General features: G+C 43.3%; 2 protein-coding genes across 2 annotated transcripts in view; one reads left to right on the top strand and one right to left on the bottom strand.

The window, feature by feature from the left end:
• Positions 1–2,563, top strand: part of dnah9l (dynein, axonemal, heavy polypeptide 9 like) — a 58,204-nt gene extending 55,641 nt beyond the window's left edge. The window contains exons 82-88 of the mRNA XM_078263529.1: positions 45–104; positions 394–576; positions 855–1,037; positions 1,276–1,391; positions 1,600–1,712; positions 1,850–1,990; positions 2,205–2,563. Coding sequence (XP_078119655.1) covers positions 45–104; positions 394–576; positions 855–1,037; positions 1,276–1,391; positions 1,600–1,712; positions 1,850–1,990; positions 2,205–2,452 — 1,044 coding nt within the window. The 3' untranslated portion in view covers positions 2,453–2,563. The remainder of the gene's footprint in view (positions 1–44; positions 105–393; positions 577–854; positions 1,038–1,275; positions 1,392–1,599; positions 1,713–1,849; positions 1,991–2,204) is intronic.
• A 1,481-nt stretch (positions 2,564–4,044) lies between these two features.
• Positions 4,045–15,331, bottom strand: LOC144526667 (uncharacterized). The gene is made up of 11 exons (XM_078264280.1): positions 15,096–15,331; positions 13,366–13,453; positions 11,824–11,925; positions 11,088–11,153; positions 10,928–10,956; positions 10,676–10,813; positions 9,069–9,155; positions 7,682–7,756; positions 7,454–7,560; positions 5,546–5,726; positions 4,045–5,418 (listed from the first exon to the last, which is right to left on the bottom strand). Exons 1-11 carry the CDS (start codon positions 15,252–15,254, stop codon positions 4,429–4,431), a joined length of 2,022 nt encoding a protein of 673 aa, XP_078120406.1. The 5' UTR covers positions 15,255–15,331; the 3' UTR covers positions 4,045–4,428.
• Positions 15,332–15,602: the final 271 nt, after the last annotated feature.

Raw genomic sequence — 15,602 nt, 5'->3', positions numbered from 1 at the left:
CTCTGTACTCTGAAAAATCTTCTTTCCGTTGTTTAATTTCCCAGTTTGACCGGAAGCTTTCTTTGGGTCCTGGGTTTGTCGTCCCCTCGAACCTGGACTACCAGGTAACTAGTGATGGATGTGAGGGAGGGTGTGAGAAAACATCTCCTTGACAGGGTTTAACTTTCATTGTCAGCTCTACGTGATGTTGAGCACGTAACTGGTCGGAAATACTAAGTTCAGTCAGCTGTCCCTGGATGAATAAAGGTTAAAAGTTCTGTTCCCACACAGGCAATCCATACACTAAACATGTCTGACTGTAAATCACTTTAAATAAAAGTACCAAATGACGTACAGTGTAGTTTGTTATGAATAAATGACAGCATTAGACCATTTCTCTCTCGACATCTCCAGGGCTACCATGATTTCATAGATGAGATGCTGCCCCATGAAAGCCCAGTGCATTATGGGTTGCACCCCAACGCAGAAATTGAGTTCTTGACAGTGACGTCAGATAACCTTTTCCACACTCTGCTGGAGCTGCAGTCTCCTGATGCTGTGATGGGGGAGGGAGTCTCACAGACCCTGGAGGAGAAGGTAGCTACACCTACACATCCATGTCCAATTATTTCTTTATGGCATTAGTTGTTGTTGATGTTTCTCTGCTTGAATACATTATTGTCCATTAACTGACACAACCTAGCAAACACACAAAGATACTGACACATCAATGTATTAATGCAAGCTTCTCTACCTGTCATATTTTTGAATTTCTGACAATGGAAGCCGTTTTAGATCACTCTAATTCTCTCATTCTTAGAGAAACTATGTGCACAGAACCACATCACTTAATCTATTAACCACCCTTCCCTCAGGTGAAGACAATTTTAGATGAGGTGCTGGAGAAGCTACCAGAGGAGTACAACATGTCCGACATCACGTCTAAGACAGCTGAACGGTCGCCGTACATCCTGGTCTGCTTCCAGGAGTGTGAGCGCATGAACACGCTCATCTCTGAGATGCGGCGCTCACTAAAAGAGCTTGACCTGGGACTCAAGGTATGCTCTACACATTTGTGTGTGTTTTGTATGTAGGCTTACAGTGCAGCCCTTGCGGCCTGACGCACAAATCCATCCTAAAGATTTCCTTCATCTGATCAGGTGCCACTATACTGGAGGCCCTGTTAAACGTGGCCATCCGCTGTTTGTTACATATTCAGTGATGTTTAATTGACACATGTAGCACCTTCGATGTGTGTATTCATAGTGATGTAACAGTTGCATATACCTGTCAAAGGGTGAACTGGCCATCTCCTCTGAGATGGAGAAGCTGCAAACAGCCTTGTTCTTTGACAACGTGCCTGATACCTGGACCAAGCTGGCCTACCCCTCCACCTACAGCCTGGCTATATGGTGTGTGTGTGTGTGTGTGTGTGTGTGTGTGTGTGTGAGATCGTGAAAAATCATGTAAGTATAGTTATTTGAGATACTGTCCTGGTATACATTACATATAGATGAATCCATCTACAGTAGCTGTAAGAAATACATGTGTTATTTTTTTTTTAGAGTGTCCATAGGACTGACATCCTAAGATTTTTTCCTGTGTGTTTGTGTGCGTCAGGTATAATGATGTGTTGCAGCGTTGTAAAGAGCTAGACAGCTGGACTCAGGACCTGTCTCTACCGAGTGTTGTCTGGCTGTCTGGACTTTTCAACCCCCAGTCCTTCCTCACTGGTAACACACATTCGTGCACACGGATAAGAGTACTACCTAGGCTTGACTAAAATGTTTTCACAACTCACCTCCCCTCTTCTTTCTTCTCTACTCGTTATTAATCCTTTGTCTGTTTTTATCTTGTTCTGGCCTTCCAGCGGTGATGCAGTCTCTTGCGCGTAAGAACGAGTGGCCCCTGGATAAGGTGAACCTGACAGTGGATGTGACCAAGAAGTTTAAGGAAGAGTTCAACCAACCTGCCAGGGAGGGTGCATACGTATATGGACTGTACATGGAAGGTAGACAAACTCTTTTATTTCCTCTTTATCGTGGGGCAACATGGAGGGCCCCTTCTCTGTTACTGATCTTTAAGCAAGATACTTATTCTATCCTTGGACATTTTGAGTGAAAGCTAAATTTGTGAATCAAATCATGTCATACATGTTTAGATGCCCTAGTTTGTAAACATGGTAATCCAATTTCGCTCTCCTCTTCACCTGTGTCCACCCACAGGTGCGAGGTGGGACACTCAGGCTGGGGTGATCACTGAGGCCCGTCTAAAGGAACTGACCCCAGCCATGCCCGTCATCGCAGTCCGAGCTGTACCCAATGACCGCCAGGAGACCAGGAATATCTATGAATGTCCGCTCTACAAGACCAAGATCAGAGGACCCACATTTGTATGGACTTTCAGCCTAAAAACCAGGGAGAGACCCGCCAAGTGGGTGCTGGCAGGAGTGGCCCTGCTGCTCAGTGTGTGAGAGGGAGTTTAGAGGTCTGGGGTCAAGATTTACAAGTTTAATTTTGTTGGGCAAGGTAGGTGTGTACCATGTGTTACTTTACCATGTGTCATCCTCGGCTTACTTGTCATCCATATTCAATTTCTAAAAATGCAATATACACATATACTGGAGGGAGAAGACCAAAGCTGTGTCTCGACCTAAGGTTCTGTGGTCTTTTAAGTCCCCAGAACTATTTTGAAGGAATTAAACGGTTTCTTCAGCCTATTGTTTTCTGCATTTCCACCACAGTATAAAGACCCGTGAAGATTAGGCAAATTAGTCTGCTGACGTCTAAAGCAACATGACGGGATGAGTGCTGCTGGTGGTCGCAAGGGTAAACACACTCTGCAGCCTGCAGTTCAGCATTTTATCTTAAAAACACAAAACGACATAGAGTTACAGTGTTTCCTTTAGGATTTCTTTTAGTAGCGGGGGCAGGTCTTTCCGAACAACAACCCCCAGGCCCCCCGCCAAATGCTTTACGTATGAAACGGAACTGACACTTCACTGCAACACAAACAAATATATTTATTCACACACAATGAGGCATATTTTCAGTTGTGATTGAACCGTATTTTTTGAGGAACTATGGGGCTTACAACGGACCCACCGCGGTGACGTTTTTGGTGGAGCTGTTCGTTTAATAGTCTACTCGGAAGAAAGCGAACGTTTTGACAATAAACTCCATCAACACAACAGTATGTGGAGTTAAACTGGACGGGCCCAATAACCTCGTGAGAGGCAGCCAACGGGGGGTGCATTATCTCGGCAGGATCATTTAAAAGGCAACCGCGACTACATTTTTTGTACAGCCCTATTTCTGATACCGTGGTGGCAGAAATGTTGCCATGGTGGGCCGCCACTACAAAATCAACATAGAGGAAACACTGGAGTTTGTCTCACTCTGCGTTGGAATGCAACCGCTGAGAAACCATTAGAAAGGAAGGTTTTATTTATCTCGGTCATAACACCGCCATACTCTCTTTCTAGCCCGAGAGAGGCGTCTGCAGCCAGCAGTTCAGTGTGGCCGCTGGCTCGTACAAAATCCTCTCCTTCTCTCTGTCTTTTTTATTACTAGCACACTGCCCATTCAAAATGTGCCTGTTTGGAACGGGGCCGATTGCTTGGCCTGAGGTATTGCTGCTTGTAGCATTCTCCAGAACCAAATTGTAACCTAAAATGACTTCCAGAATGACACCAAACCACTTAATATGCAACTCCACTGTAAAGCCTACTACTGACTTACAGTGTACTACTACATTTACCTGACAGAGAAGTTGCAGATTGATTGTGATCATAAAATATCACAATTTAAAATGTGGACACACACACCCGCACTTTTTCCTCAGAAGGTTATTATGTCCGGGGGAAAGTTCCTGCGGTGGAAATGCGGCTGACCAAAATCACAGGAATGGAATCAGTGTTTCTTTTCTTTTTATTGAAAAATGATAAAATATACAGAAAGAAATGCCAAAAATTCACACACTAAATCACAGTTAGAACTGATGAAGTCAAAGCTGGTTTTGATCAAATCTATAAACTACAAGATACTCTACAAGCAGGAGAAGATCAGACAGTGCGGCCTCATTACAGTAGAGCGGCATTCAAGTGTGCTATTTTGTGACACTTGTACCTCTTACAGTATGTTATCCAGCAGTTTTAATAGCACATTAAATTACACAGGTGAAGTCATTCTGACAACGGTTGTCTCTTTGCTCCTTCCTACTTCACAGTACACATGGGTATAATGTTCATCCATTCAATAAAAAAAAGGTTTAACAAAAGAAATGTGTGTATTCCAGCTCTTTTTCAACTGGAGATTCTAATTCACATACAGTAGCTCAGGTACTGTGTGCGCTAACGAGTCAAAATCTTTCTAGTTTGGCCTCTGTGTATTTCTGTGTGTGTGTGTGTGTGTGTGTGTGTGTGTGTGTGTGTGTGTGTGTGTTCATTTTCTAGTCACTGTCAGACCAATCGAGCTCCATCATGTCCATGGCTGCGGTAGCCATGTTGATCTTGGTTCCGTGCCGCACGCTGCAGCTCTTCACAGAGTTCTGATTGGACGAGGCGCGCATGCTCACCTGCACCCCAGAGTGACCGATGACTCCCACCTCCCCTCTAATCTTTTGGCTGATGGCCTCGCTGCAGTCGCCTCTGACTCCCTGGACCACGACTCCCATGTCACTCCTGTGACCCCTGACCCCCAGCTCACTCCTCACCTTCATCACTCCCAGGTCCCCCAGGTTCATGTTCATGTCCATGTCACCTAGTCTCTCCATGTCCCCCATCTCATCCATGTCTAAGGACAGCATGTCCCCCAAGCCCCCCAAACTCCCGTGGAGACCCTTGAACATGGCCGGGAGCCTCCCACCTTCTATACCTCCCTCCATCCCTCTCTCATCTAGCCTGTCCCCCAGCTTCTCTATCTCCCATCCTCCCTCCTTCTCCCTCTCCCTCTCCCCTTCCGCCTCTCCAAACCCGCCCGAATACCCTCGGACTATGGTGGTCACCCTGCTCCTCTGCATCCCTCCCCTCTCCCTGTCCCCCTCCTCCCACGTCCTCTCCTCCCTCTCCACTCTGCCACCTGGGAAGCTCCTGAGTGTCACCTGCACCCGTCCTCCGCCTCCTCCCTCCATGCTCCCACTGTCATCTCTCTCCCCCCAGCCTTTCTCCTCCACGGTTCCTTCCTCTTCCCCGTCCTCCTCTCCGAACCTGCCCTGCAACCCTCGGAACACGGCATGCAGTCTCCCGCTGTCGAGCGAGCCCATCCCCCTCTCCAGCGCCGCGCTGCTCCCCCGCTCCGTGTCTCCGTTGCTGAGGGTGCGGAGGAGGCAGCTGACGCCAGCACTGCTGACGCCAGCACTGCTGACGCCGGCACTGTTGGAGTCCTGAGAGTGCGAGCGGAAGAAAGAGCCGGAGGAACCAATGGACATTGGTGTGAAGAACTGATAAGGTAAGAGAGATGGAAAGGAGACGAGGGCCAAGATCATAAAAAAAAGAAGGTATTATTTCATTTTGTTTTCAGCTGTCTGGACAGATTTTTCCACTTTTTTTTTCCCCACTTCCACTTACTGGTGAGATGTTTGAGCGCTCCATGAGTAGGGAGGTCGGACTGGGAGACATGTTGGACCTCTCCATCAGCCTCTCCTCCCACAGTCGGAGCCTCCTCTCCCTCTCCTCCAGCTCCTTCTCTTTGGAGTAAAGCTCCCTCTCCAGCTTCCGAAGGCGCTCCAGGGTCGCCTCGATTTCACACCTGTAGTATGGCCACACGCAGACAGAATATACGCCTTCTATTGGGACTTTGTACATGGCCTAGTTTTAACAGCAACTTGAACGCGCGAGAAATAGTTAAATTGCTAAATATTTCATAACAGCATACATGTGCTGTTGGAAAAATAATTTCTGTTGGAAGATATTTTGTTCAAAAAAACCACTCTTTTTAAAAGTTGAGGCTCTCAAGATCTCCCGTGACCAATGCACTCTACTTTTGCTCTAGTGTGTACTGTAAACTGTGACAATTAGTGTACATATTACTGTACACCAATTGTCAGTTTACTATTTTTGCAGTTCATATACAAGAAATCAATATACTTTTACATTTTGTAATGACAGAAAATTATGCAATACATGCATTGATGCAGGTCAGTCAAACTGGCATCTTTTAATGCCACCGCAAAATGTTTTTCTCAAGATTTAATTTCTCCAAAGATTTTCCTGGAGCTGGCTCACACACAGATTTTTACAAACGTTAATTTATGTTGTGCACTGCATTTTTGGACAATACTGTTCATCAAGAGCACACTCATGTTTTTGTAGACGTTTCTGAGTGTATGTACTAGATTTTCTCAACCTTTTTCAGTTCAAACATAAAATACTCATGCTAAAAATGACTATGTAGTTTGAAAACTACGTCAACGTTACCAATTATAACTTCAATTATTTGGTTTAAAGCAAAAGCTGCAGCTCTGATAAACTGGCAACATGAAAAGGATGCACCAATTTTAAAATGAGTACACTCTAGTATCCTATAGCAGACCATATGACAAGACATTTTTAGTTTACTTGACCTGCAGAAGAAAATATTTCTAGCATCAACTGAGTAAAATATGTAGCTGCAGTACTCTATGTTACCACAAGAGGTCACTGTGAGAGTTTGAGTGACTGCCCGTGAACCTACACACACACACACACACACACACACACACACACCACAATCAACTCTCACAGCAACTAAATATAGAGCGATCTGACGCACAGCCATACCTCCTCCTGTGTTCCTTCCATACCTCCCTCTTCATTCATCCCGCCCCTTCACCTCCCTCACTCTTCCTCCTCTCCGCCTCCCCCTTTCCAACTTTTTCCACCCGTACCCAAAACTTCACTCAGAATTGATTGCCTCGCTGTACTCATGTTAAATATTCACAGAATCTCGCACCTCTGCTCCATCCCCCACCTCTCTCTCGCTCTCTCCCCCCTGCCGTCTGTTTCTCCCTTGTTCAGGGAGGTACTCTCGTAAAATTCACATGCGCCCAATACATTTCTGTTTCTCCGTGAACTTCTCCTCTTCTTCAGCTCATACTTGATTTCTCCCCCCCGACACACACTCCTCAGAGTGGAGGAGTAGAGGAATCTCTTCCATGGACACTTTCCAGAGAGCTTATTATAGACTGATGTAGAGCACAGGGTCACACATTTAACTTCTCTCCTGAGCTTAAGAGTCCACAGAGCTGTGTGTGTGTGTGTGTGTGTGTGTGTGTGTGTGTGAGTGTGTGACTATGTTGCATTTGTTTGCATGCATTTTGACTTTTTGGGAGTACAGTAAATCGCAGACTGCATTTGTCATTCTGAACTAGACTTTACTGTATACACTTGAAAATGACCTGCGTCATGCTCAGACGCAGTGCAGATGCACTCAATGTTTAATTTTGATGTTTACAAGTCTGTGTGTGTGTGTGTGTGTGTGTGTGTGTGTGTGTGTACCTCCACTGGTCCTTGTTATGGAGGAAGGAGTTACACTGGTCTGGTAGCCTGCTGTCATTGGCCATGGTCTCCAGGGTTACCAGCACCTGTTTGAACTGTGGACGCTCCTGTAGGTACATGCATGCACACAAGATAAAATAACGCACCGATTTTTAATGTCTTTAAAAAAAAAAAAAAGAAGTTTCTTTCTTTTTTTTAGGAGATTATCCCATCGTCCATTTAGCTTACCTTTGGGTCTGCTTGCCAACATTTCCTCATCAGCTCTGCAAAACTTGCTGGACAGCTGGTGGGGATGGTCAGCCTCTAGATACCCAGACACACACAAACACATGCAAATACAAGAAGCTTTTTACTTTCAACAGAAAAGTCATACATTGCATAATTAAACCTACTAATACCCATGTTACGGATCTTTTTCGCTCCTCCTTTAAGAGCCCAGAAGTTATTTATTGCTGTCGGGGTGCAAGTACTATTTCAAACGATATATAAAAAAAAGTATTTTGGAAATAGTTACCAACCCTGCCTTTAAGAGCTTAAACTCAGAAACTCAGCTAAAGTGCTTCATGAGGGCTGTGTGGGTGTGGTTTGATCAGATTTGACTGACAGTGGCCTTAAACCAGCAAACAGCCCTACCGCTGTCACCTCATTTTGAATCAAATATTGCTGAATCCTGATTGGTTTTCACCTTTTTCCAGTCCCATCTACCTCAAACCAGTGGGAAGAGCACAGAAGGAATACATACCGTAAAACTTGAATAGGAAATATCCAAAGTTGTTCTAACTTATATAAAATATTTATATGATAGGTTTTTTGTTTATATATTTAAAATTGTATCACATTACAATTAATCTAATCATTTCTTTAATATACACTCAACCTGTTTGAGATAAAATGGGTACATGTGAAAGTGTCTGGCTCCAATTGTATCTTTCTGTAACATGTTAACTGCAGTAACAACATCATGTCCCTTCATGAAAGATCTCCTGGCATCACAAAAGGTCTAAATGAGCCCAGACAGCTCCATAGAACAGTGCAGTAAATGGAAACAGTTTTCTCTAGGGATTAATCCTAAAATATCACCGACTGAGTGGAGAGAGGGCAAATAAGAGGGTCAGGAGGAGAGGTATAGCAATGGAGGGGAAAATCAGAGGGAGACTGGGAAAGGGAAAGAGAGAGAGAGAGAGTTAGTTATTTAGGGAGAGTATTTGGAGATTAGCCAACAGCTACGCAGGAATCATGTTCTCAGAGTTGCTTGTTGGCCCCCTGTGTGTGTGTGTGTTGTGGGGGGGGGGGTACAGGCACGTCAATAACTGAAACACAGACTGTATAAGCATCATCCCCCTACTCCCATAAACCTGCAGAATCAACCCTCCTATCACTGCAATCTCCCTCGTTTTCTCTTTCTCGCTGTCTCTCTCTTGTAAAGGCTTAAGCCGGGGGAGGTGGGGGGGTCTGGCTGCGCTCCACTGCTATGTATCCAAGCCTTACAAGAGCAGAGAACTGACATCAGGCCTAAAAATACCCAGCCTCAGCCTCACCAGCTCACAGTGGAAACCATGAGAGCATCGCATTGTTCCTCCAACCTTCTCAAACTCTTGTGTGTGTGCGCGTTTACCTCTTGCTTTTCCACCACCAGCCATGCAACCTGCAGCCCTTCGAAACCTTTGAAAGGAACCTCCCGAGTCAGCATCTCCCACAGCACCTGGCCACAGAACACAGTGTGTTGGTTCATTCAGACAGACATGATTTGTTGTGAAGATGTCCTTTTGGAAAACCACCACAAAATCGAACCAGCACACCCAATACAGTAGGGCAGGGAATCATTAGAAATGAATTCAGACTGCCATGTTCTGCCTCTACTTTAATGCCCATCTGCAGCAATCATCTTTTCCCACCCTCTCAGTCAGATCCTGTCCTTTGTATCTGGGAGAGAAGTGGCATAGTAAGCGTCAGTGACCTATTCATAGGGAATGTTTTTGCCAACTTTTCAGATTTATCCACTTCTCACAACTTACCCCCCACTCACTTATTCAGGTATTTTCAGGCTAGGCACTTGTGTGTCTCCAGCACTTTTCCTGACGATCTCTCCTCATCCCCAAGGCTACCATGGGAAGAGTTATTTCGACATAAAACTCATCAAAAGTCTCTCATTTCAAAAATATATCAAAGTATTTTGTCATTTGATTAGCTCTAAATCCGCTGCTGCATGGGAGACTGAACTGGGAGTGGAATTAGGAGATGATTTTTGGGAGAGAGCCATCATAAGAATACGTACCTCTTCGGCATGTCCTCGTCTAGGTCTTATCCAGTTTAAAGTGGTACAGATTGCATTTTTCACAATCAAGACTATCAGAAATGTATCCAGAGGTTGATGACACGTGTGTCAAGTGTGGAGTAACTCCATGTCACCTTAGCCATATGTTTGCCCTTTGTCCCAAACTTGAACATTTTTGGAATGCTATCTTCAATATCCTTTCAGACATTCTTCAAGTCCAATTAGAACCACACCCCCTATTAGCTATTTTTGGTGTTACACCAATCCCACAGCTTCTTAATAGAAGACAGGCAGATGTTGTTGCCTTTGCTACTCTGCTGGCAAGGCGAAGGATCCTATTCTCCTGGAAATCCTCTGGGATTGGTGACAGTAAGGGCCTGAGAAAAGGAATCTTTATTTGACTCTCATATATGTTGTATTACTATTGTACAATGTTTAAAATTATTGTCCCGACTGCATACAAAAAAAACCCCTCAAATTAAAAAAAAATTGACTGGTGCTGATACGATCTTAAACATGCTATGAGGAATATAAACTTATTTTTTCAAAATACTGTCTTAATTTATACAAAATGCCGTTCTTGGTGGGCGTTTTTACAGGATTACAGCAGCTACAGATGACAGATCTTTTTCGCTCCTCCTTTAAGAGCCCAGAAGTTATTTATTGCTGTCGGGGTGTAAAGACCATTTCAAACGATATATATAAAAAAGTTTATTTTGGAAAACGCCGTACAAGACATTCATGACAGTGTCATGTCACTCTTATGTAGATACCTTCAAGTAAAGTGTAACCAAAGTATTTTGTAAAAACAGAAACTGTCTGATAAAAGAAAATCTGACAAAAACAAAACATTTTTTTTCAACACTATGTTGGTTTTTCAACACAAAGTATTTCGGTTTGATTCCCGACCTTACAATAATGATATTTGTACAGTAGCACCAACTCACCACGCCATAGGAGTAAGTGTCACAGGTCTCTGAGACAGGCAGGCTCTGAATGACTTCAGGAGCCATCCAGGGGAAAGTGCCCACCACTGTCATATGAGTGGTATGGGACAGGAACTTAGATGCCCCAAAGTCACAAATCTGAAATCCCAACAGAAAGAGCAATGAAGAAAACACAGAATACCTGAATGTGCCTGAATTGAATTTAAAAAAAAAATGCTAATATTAGTTATCTGTACATCTCAAGACACGCACCTTCAGCACTTTGTCTGCTGTCATTACCACTGCACGAGAGAGAACAGAGAAACCATTCAAAGCTGTGTGACGTCAAACAGTAATACAGCTAACACACTAATAGCAAAGAGAACTCAAGTTTGAGGAGAAAATCTAAACGTGGTTAAGGTTGATGTGTTACCGTTGCGTGACTTGAGGTCTCTGTGAATGACTTTGACTGGAGCTTCTGCATGGAGGTAATGCAACCCTGTAAGGAAATCAAGAATTAATAACTGATGAATCAATGAATTCTGATTGGTTTTGGTGGTATTTCCTACCAGCATTAAAGTTGTGGGTGCAGTTGAACTGTAAAATATTTTGGTTTGAACTTCAGGTTAACCCATAAATCCACTGGATGAACTGAGGTTAAAGAATTGTAGGCTAAACACAACATTTACAACAAAGGAACAGTTATAATAAGGGCAAAGTACACACAACCTCAACGAATCAAATCTGTGTATATATAATTTTGCCTGACATTTGCACTATTTGGGAATTGATTACTGTATTGTACATATTACTTCTTTTTTAAATTGTATATATAACTTATCTTTCTTTATCTTATTTGTATATCTTTCTTATCTTTTTTTATATTATACTTGTACGTGTCCTTGTGCACCGTGGGTGTATTGTTTTGCTGATCTGTATATATTTAACGTTTTATTTGAGTCTTTTTGCAACAGGGCAAATGGAAAAAAAAGCTTGTTGATGTTGAATACACTCAGGTTAGAGACGGGGATTAAGAGACAAATAAAAAGCTGTGTAAACTATTATTACCTCTGGTGCATGATGACTAAAGTATTGCAGGACTATGGTGATCGTATCAGTGCCCCTGAACTCTGGAAGCTAAGTGATTCAACCCTACTTTTTATTATTACCTTTGGCTATCTGTATGGCCCATGTCATGACCTGCTCCATGTCCATCTCCTCACTCTTCTCACTGGAAAGGTACTCATACAGAGAGCCTGCACTGGCATACTCTGTAGGAACACACACACACACACACACACACACACACACACACACACACACGTCATTATAGGAGAACAGTTAAGAGAAATGATGTGTGTAATGTGTGTACAAGGCTACACATATAAACACTGGCAATTGGAAGAATAAATATTCACTTTTATACTGCAGTTAAAGCAGATCTCAATCCCCACGTTTAAAAACTAGTTAACTGACAGCATTTTTAACTGAAGTAACATTTGAACATTGAACTGACATTTTAAACAAATGACGGAAACTACAACTGCACTGCAAACGTACATTTTTACAGTGCAGTTGTAGTTTACATTAATGCATTATATAATGTTTGAGAAACATCACACAGTCCCATGCACAGAGAAGCTAGCTCAAATCAGTGGCAAAGCTCACAACTCTGACTGTCTAATCCAGATTAGCTCCGGACTGTTAACCTTTTCCTGTTAAGTCTTGACAGTTAAAAAGATAAATAGAAGACTGAGGACAATGTCAAAGGAGTCCGAGGAGTAAGAACATGGACAAATCTGTCCTTTGTAATGACCGGATGTTACGATTTAACAAAAATGCATTTTACTGCCTCCAAACGCCATCTCACCACTTCTTCTCCCTTCTTCATCTCCTGAAGCAGTTCTTATTTTGCCTACTGTACTCTTTTATTTTTAGGAAGCACTGGACTTTATTAGACTCAGCTGCAGTGAGAATTGTTGCTGGACAAGTCTGTAGTGGTGCGTCGGTGCTTTATCTTAACCATATGACCCGTCCAGGATTACAACCACATCCAAACATGCTGGTCTCAGTTACAAATGTCCTGCCAGGAAACACAGCAAGAACCTGTGCTCAGAGTATACACACAAACGTCAAAACACACACATAAACACGGCCATCAGAGCATGTGCCAACGTGTCTGTAAGTGGCATGCTAAGGATCAAATATACACAAATACGGCTAATACACAAACACACACTTGTGTAGTTATATATGAGAGGACAATCTGCCCTGACCCTAACCCCTCCATGCCTCACCTTAAACCCTGATCTGTCCTTAACATCTAATGTTACTTCTATCCATTAGGCCGTGACCCCAAAGATGAAAACACACATGATCATTTATAGACCACTTTTAACAAGTTCTACAAGTGTAGAACAATTTCTAACAAGATCAGTTATCTGAATGAAGTTGGGGATTAAAATACTCCCACAATCACATGTTTAGGTTTTAGGTTAGTGTTAGGTTTCCCCTCTGACAGAGATGTTATTCTTCATTTCCTGTCCAGGGAATACAGATAAAAATATATTATAGCTTACAGCTAACTTTGGTACTGCTAAGGAGCTGTGCATTGTCCCTGTCAGATAAACAAATAATTATGTTCTGAAAGGAAGGAAGGACACACACACACACACACACACACACACACACACACACACACAGGGTCTGACCTGTGACAATGCCATAGTTGGGCGATTCCAGCACGGCTCCATAAAACTGAATGATGTTCTTATGACTCAGGACACTGAGAATCTCAGCCTGGACGAGGAGACAAAAACAATATGAATAACTTCATTAACATCCTCCTCTAGTTTTACAATATCTGACATTGGCAAGGAAACCTCCTTAAGAAAATAAAATGTAAATCATTCCTGATAGACTGTACACTTACAAGGTAGAGCTGTTCACTTGTTCTCTGACAGTGTGTCAGGGATGCCTGAACTGAGGTCTGAACCTTGTTCGTACCACAGCTCGAGTCTCCAAACACAGGCCTTCCACACCGCAGTGACAAACATGCCATTAATCTGAACTGACATATAGGCTCAGCCCCTTTGCATTTGTGGAATACGTAAGTGTTGCCAGGGAACATAATAACTAACGATCAAGTATATGAAATCACACAAAAAAATTGCTTCAAAAATATTTTCTCGATAAATAGTTTTTCTTCCAAAGAGCAGTTTATTTCACCGCTTTTACTCCCACGTGTGAGGTGATCAGTGAGTACAAACATCAGTGTGTCCATGCATTTGCACATGCAGTTTTACGTTTGTGAATGTAGTGGTGGACGTGCATTTACTTTACTTACTTACTTTACTTTGAGGTTCTTGTACTTTACCCGAGTATTTCCATTTTATGCTACTTTACGCTTTATTTAACAGTTTATTTACTACTTTTATCTGACAGCTAGAGTTGATCAAATAATATGATAATATAACACCAACAGAGGCCATTCTGCATGAGTACTTTGATAAGTGCATTTTGTTGCTAATGTGTCTCAAGTCAAATTTTGATTGCACTTGTAATAGTATTGTCATAAGTATTATCATAGTGTGGTGTTGCTATTTGAGTACTTCTTCCACCACTGTGTGAAGGTAGTGTTTGTGCAATAATGACCTGAAATATGAATGTAATGCTAGAGTTTTCTCAAGCAGCTCCATTTCACATGAAGTGTTAAACTAAACTGCAGTTCTCCCATAATCCATCAAATTTGTATTTACATATTAACCACACAACACACACGCACACACTTCAGCCCACCCTGCATGTGTTTGTGTGTGGCTGTGAGAAAGCAAGTGTGAGAGAAATACAGGACAGGCAATAAATCTAATTCTGTTCCCTCTGTTTAATGCAGTCGGCCCCTGCGTGACGGTGCATTTTCTTAACTTCAGTATCTTATATTTGTCTTAAACATGAGCATACTTTACATGTTGAAATAACACCGTGCCCAATTCACCCACAGGTCACGCTAAACTTCTAAAAGTATCCTGACACTGGGTCACACTCAGAGAACCACCTGGGCTGAACTGCAGTGCATAAAGCCCCAAATGACCACACACCTCGCCCTGAAATACAATGGGAGGAACAGGGGAATGCTGGCATAAATAAAACGGCTCCATCCACAAAGAGTTGGCGGACGAGGGGGACGAGGAGAGGTATGTTTAAGATAAACACGTTCAACGGCCGACAACGGGGGGGGGGGGGAGAGGGCTTTGGGTGTCCAAAGAGGATCTGGGAAATTTGTGGAAACTAGAGCAGTCATGTGCCACAAACAAGTCCATAACTATGGAGCTTCAAATTATGTGTGTGTGTGTGTGTGTGTGTGTGTGTGTGTGTGTGTGTGTGTGTGTGTCTCTGCTGCAGAGGTTTATGATAGCTCTGTTTGTGTGCGTCTCTTCCTTACTTCTTTGTCAATCTTGAGAAGTTTCTTCACAGCCACTTCCTTGTCCTGGGATATCCACAGGGCTCTGTAGACGCTCCCAAAGCTGCCTCCTCCACAGTTCTCATAGAAGAGCAGGTCCTCATGCTTTATCTGCACAAACGACGAGCCAGGGGACGACATGGCATACTGACTCACGCGCACACAAACGCACACATATACACACACATATACACACACACGCAGCCCCAAACGCTTGCACGCTCAAAACACCCCAGCGCTCAACGCTAACCCCAAAAGTGTACAAGTCACGGATCAGCACAGAGAGAGAGAGAGCGAAGGATAAGAAATAAAGAGAGGCGGGGTAGTTTCCTCCACAGGGCCGGAGTGGATGTTGTCAGTCAGCAGAACCGATTGACGGGGAGAGAAGAAACCAAAACGTTCTGGAAAGAGAGAGAGAGAGAGAGAGAGAGAGTTTGCTCCCTGTGAGTCAGGAAAAGTCAGAGCTCCCCTGTCACTACTAGACAAGGT

This window comes from Sander vitreus, chromosome 12 (genome assembly GCF_031162955.1).
Source record: "Sander vitreus isolate 19-12246 chromosome 12, sanVit1, whole genome shotgun sequence".
In the NCBI taxonomy this organism is placed as follows: Eukaryota; Metazoa; Chordata; class Actinopteri; order Perciformes; family Percidae; genus Sander; species Sander vitreus.
This window is presented reverse-complemented; position numbering and strand designations above follow the sequence as displayed.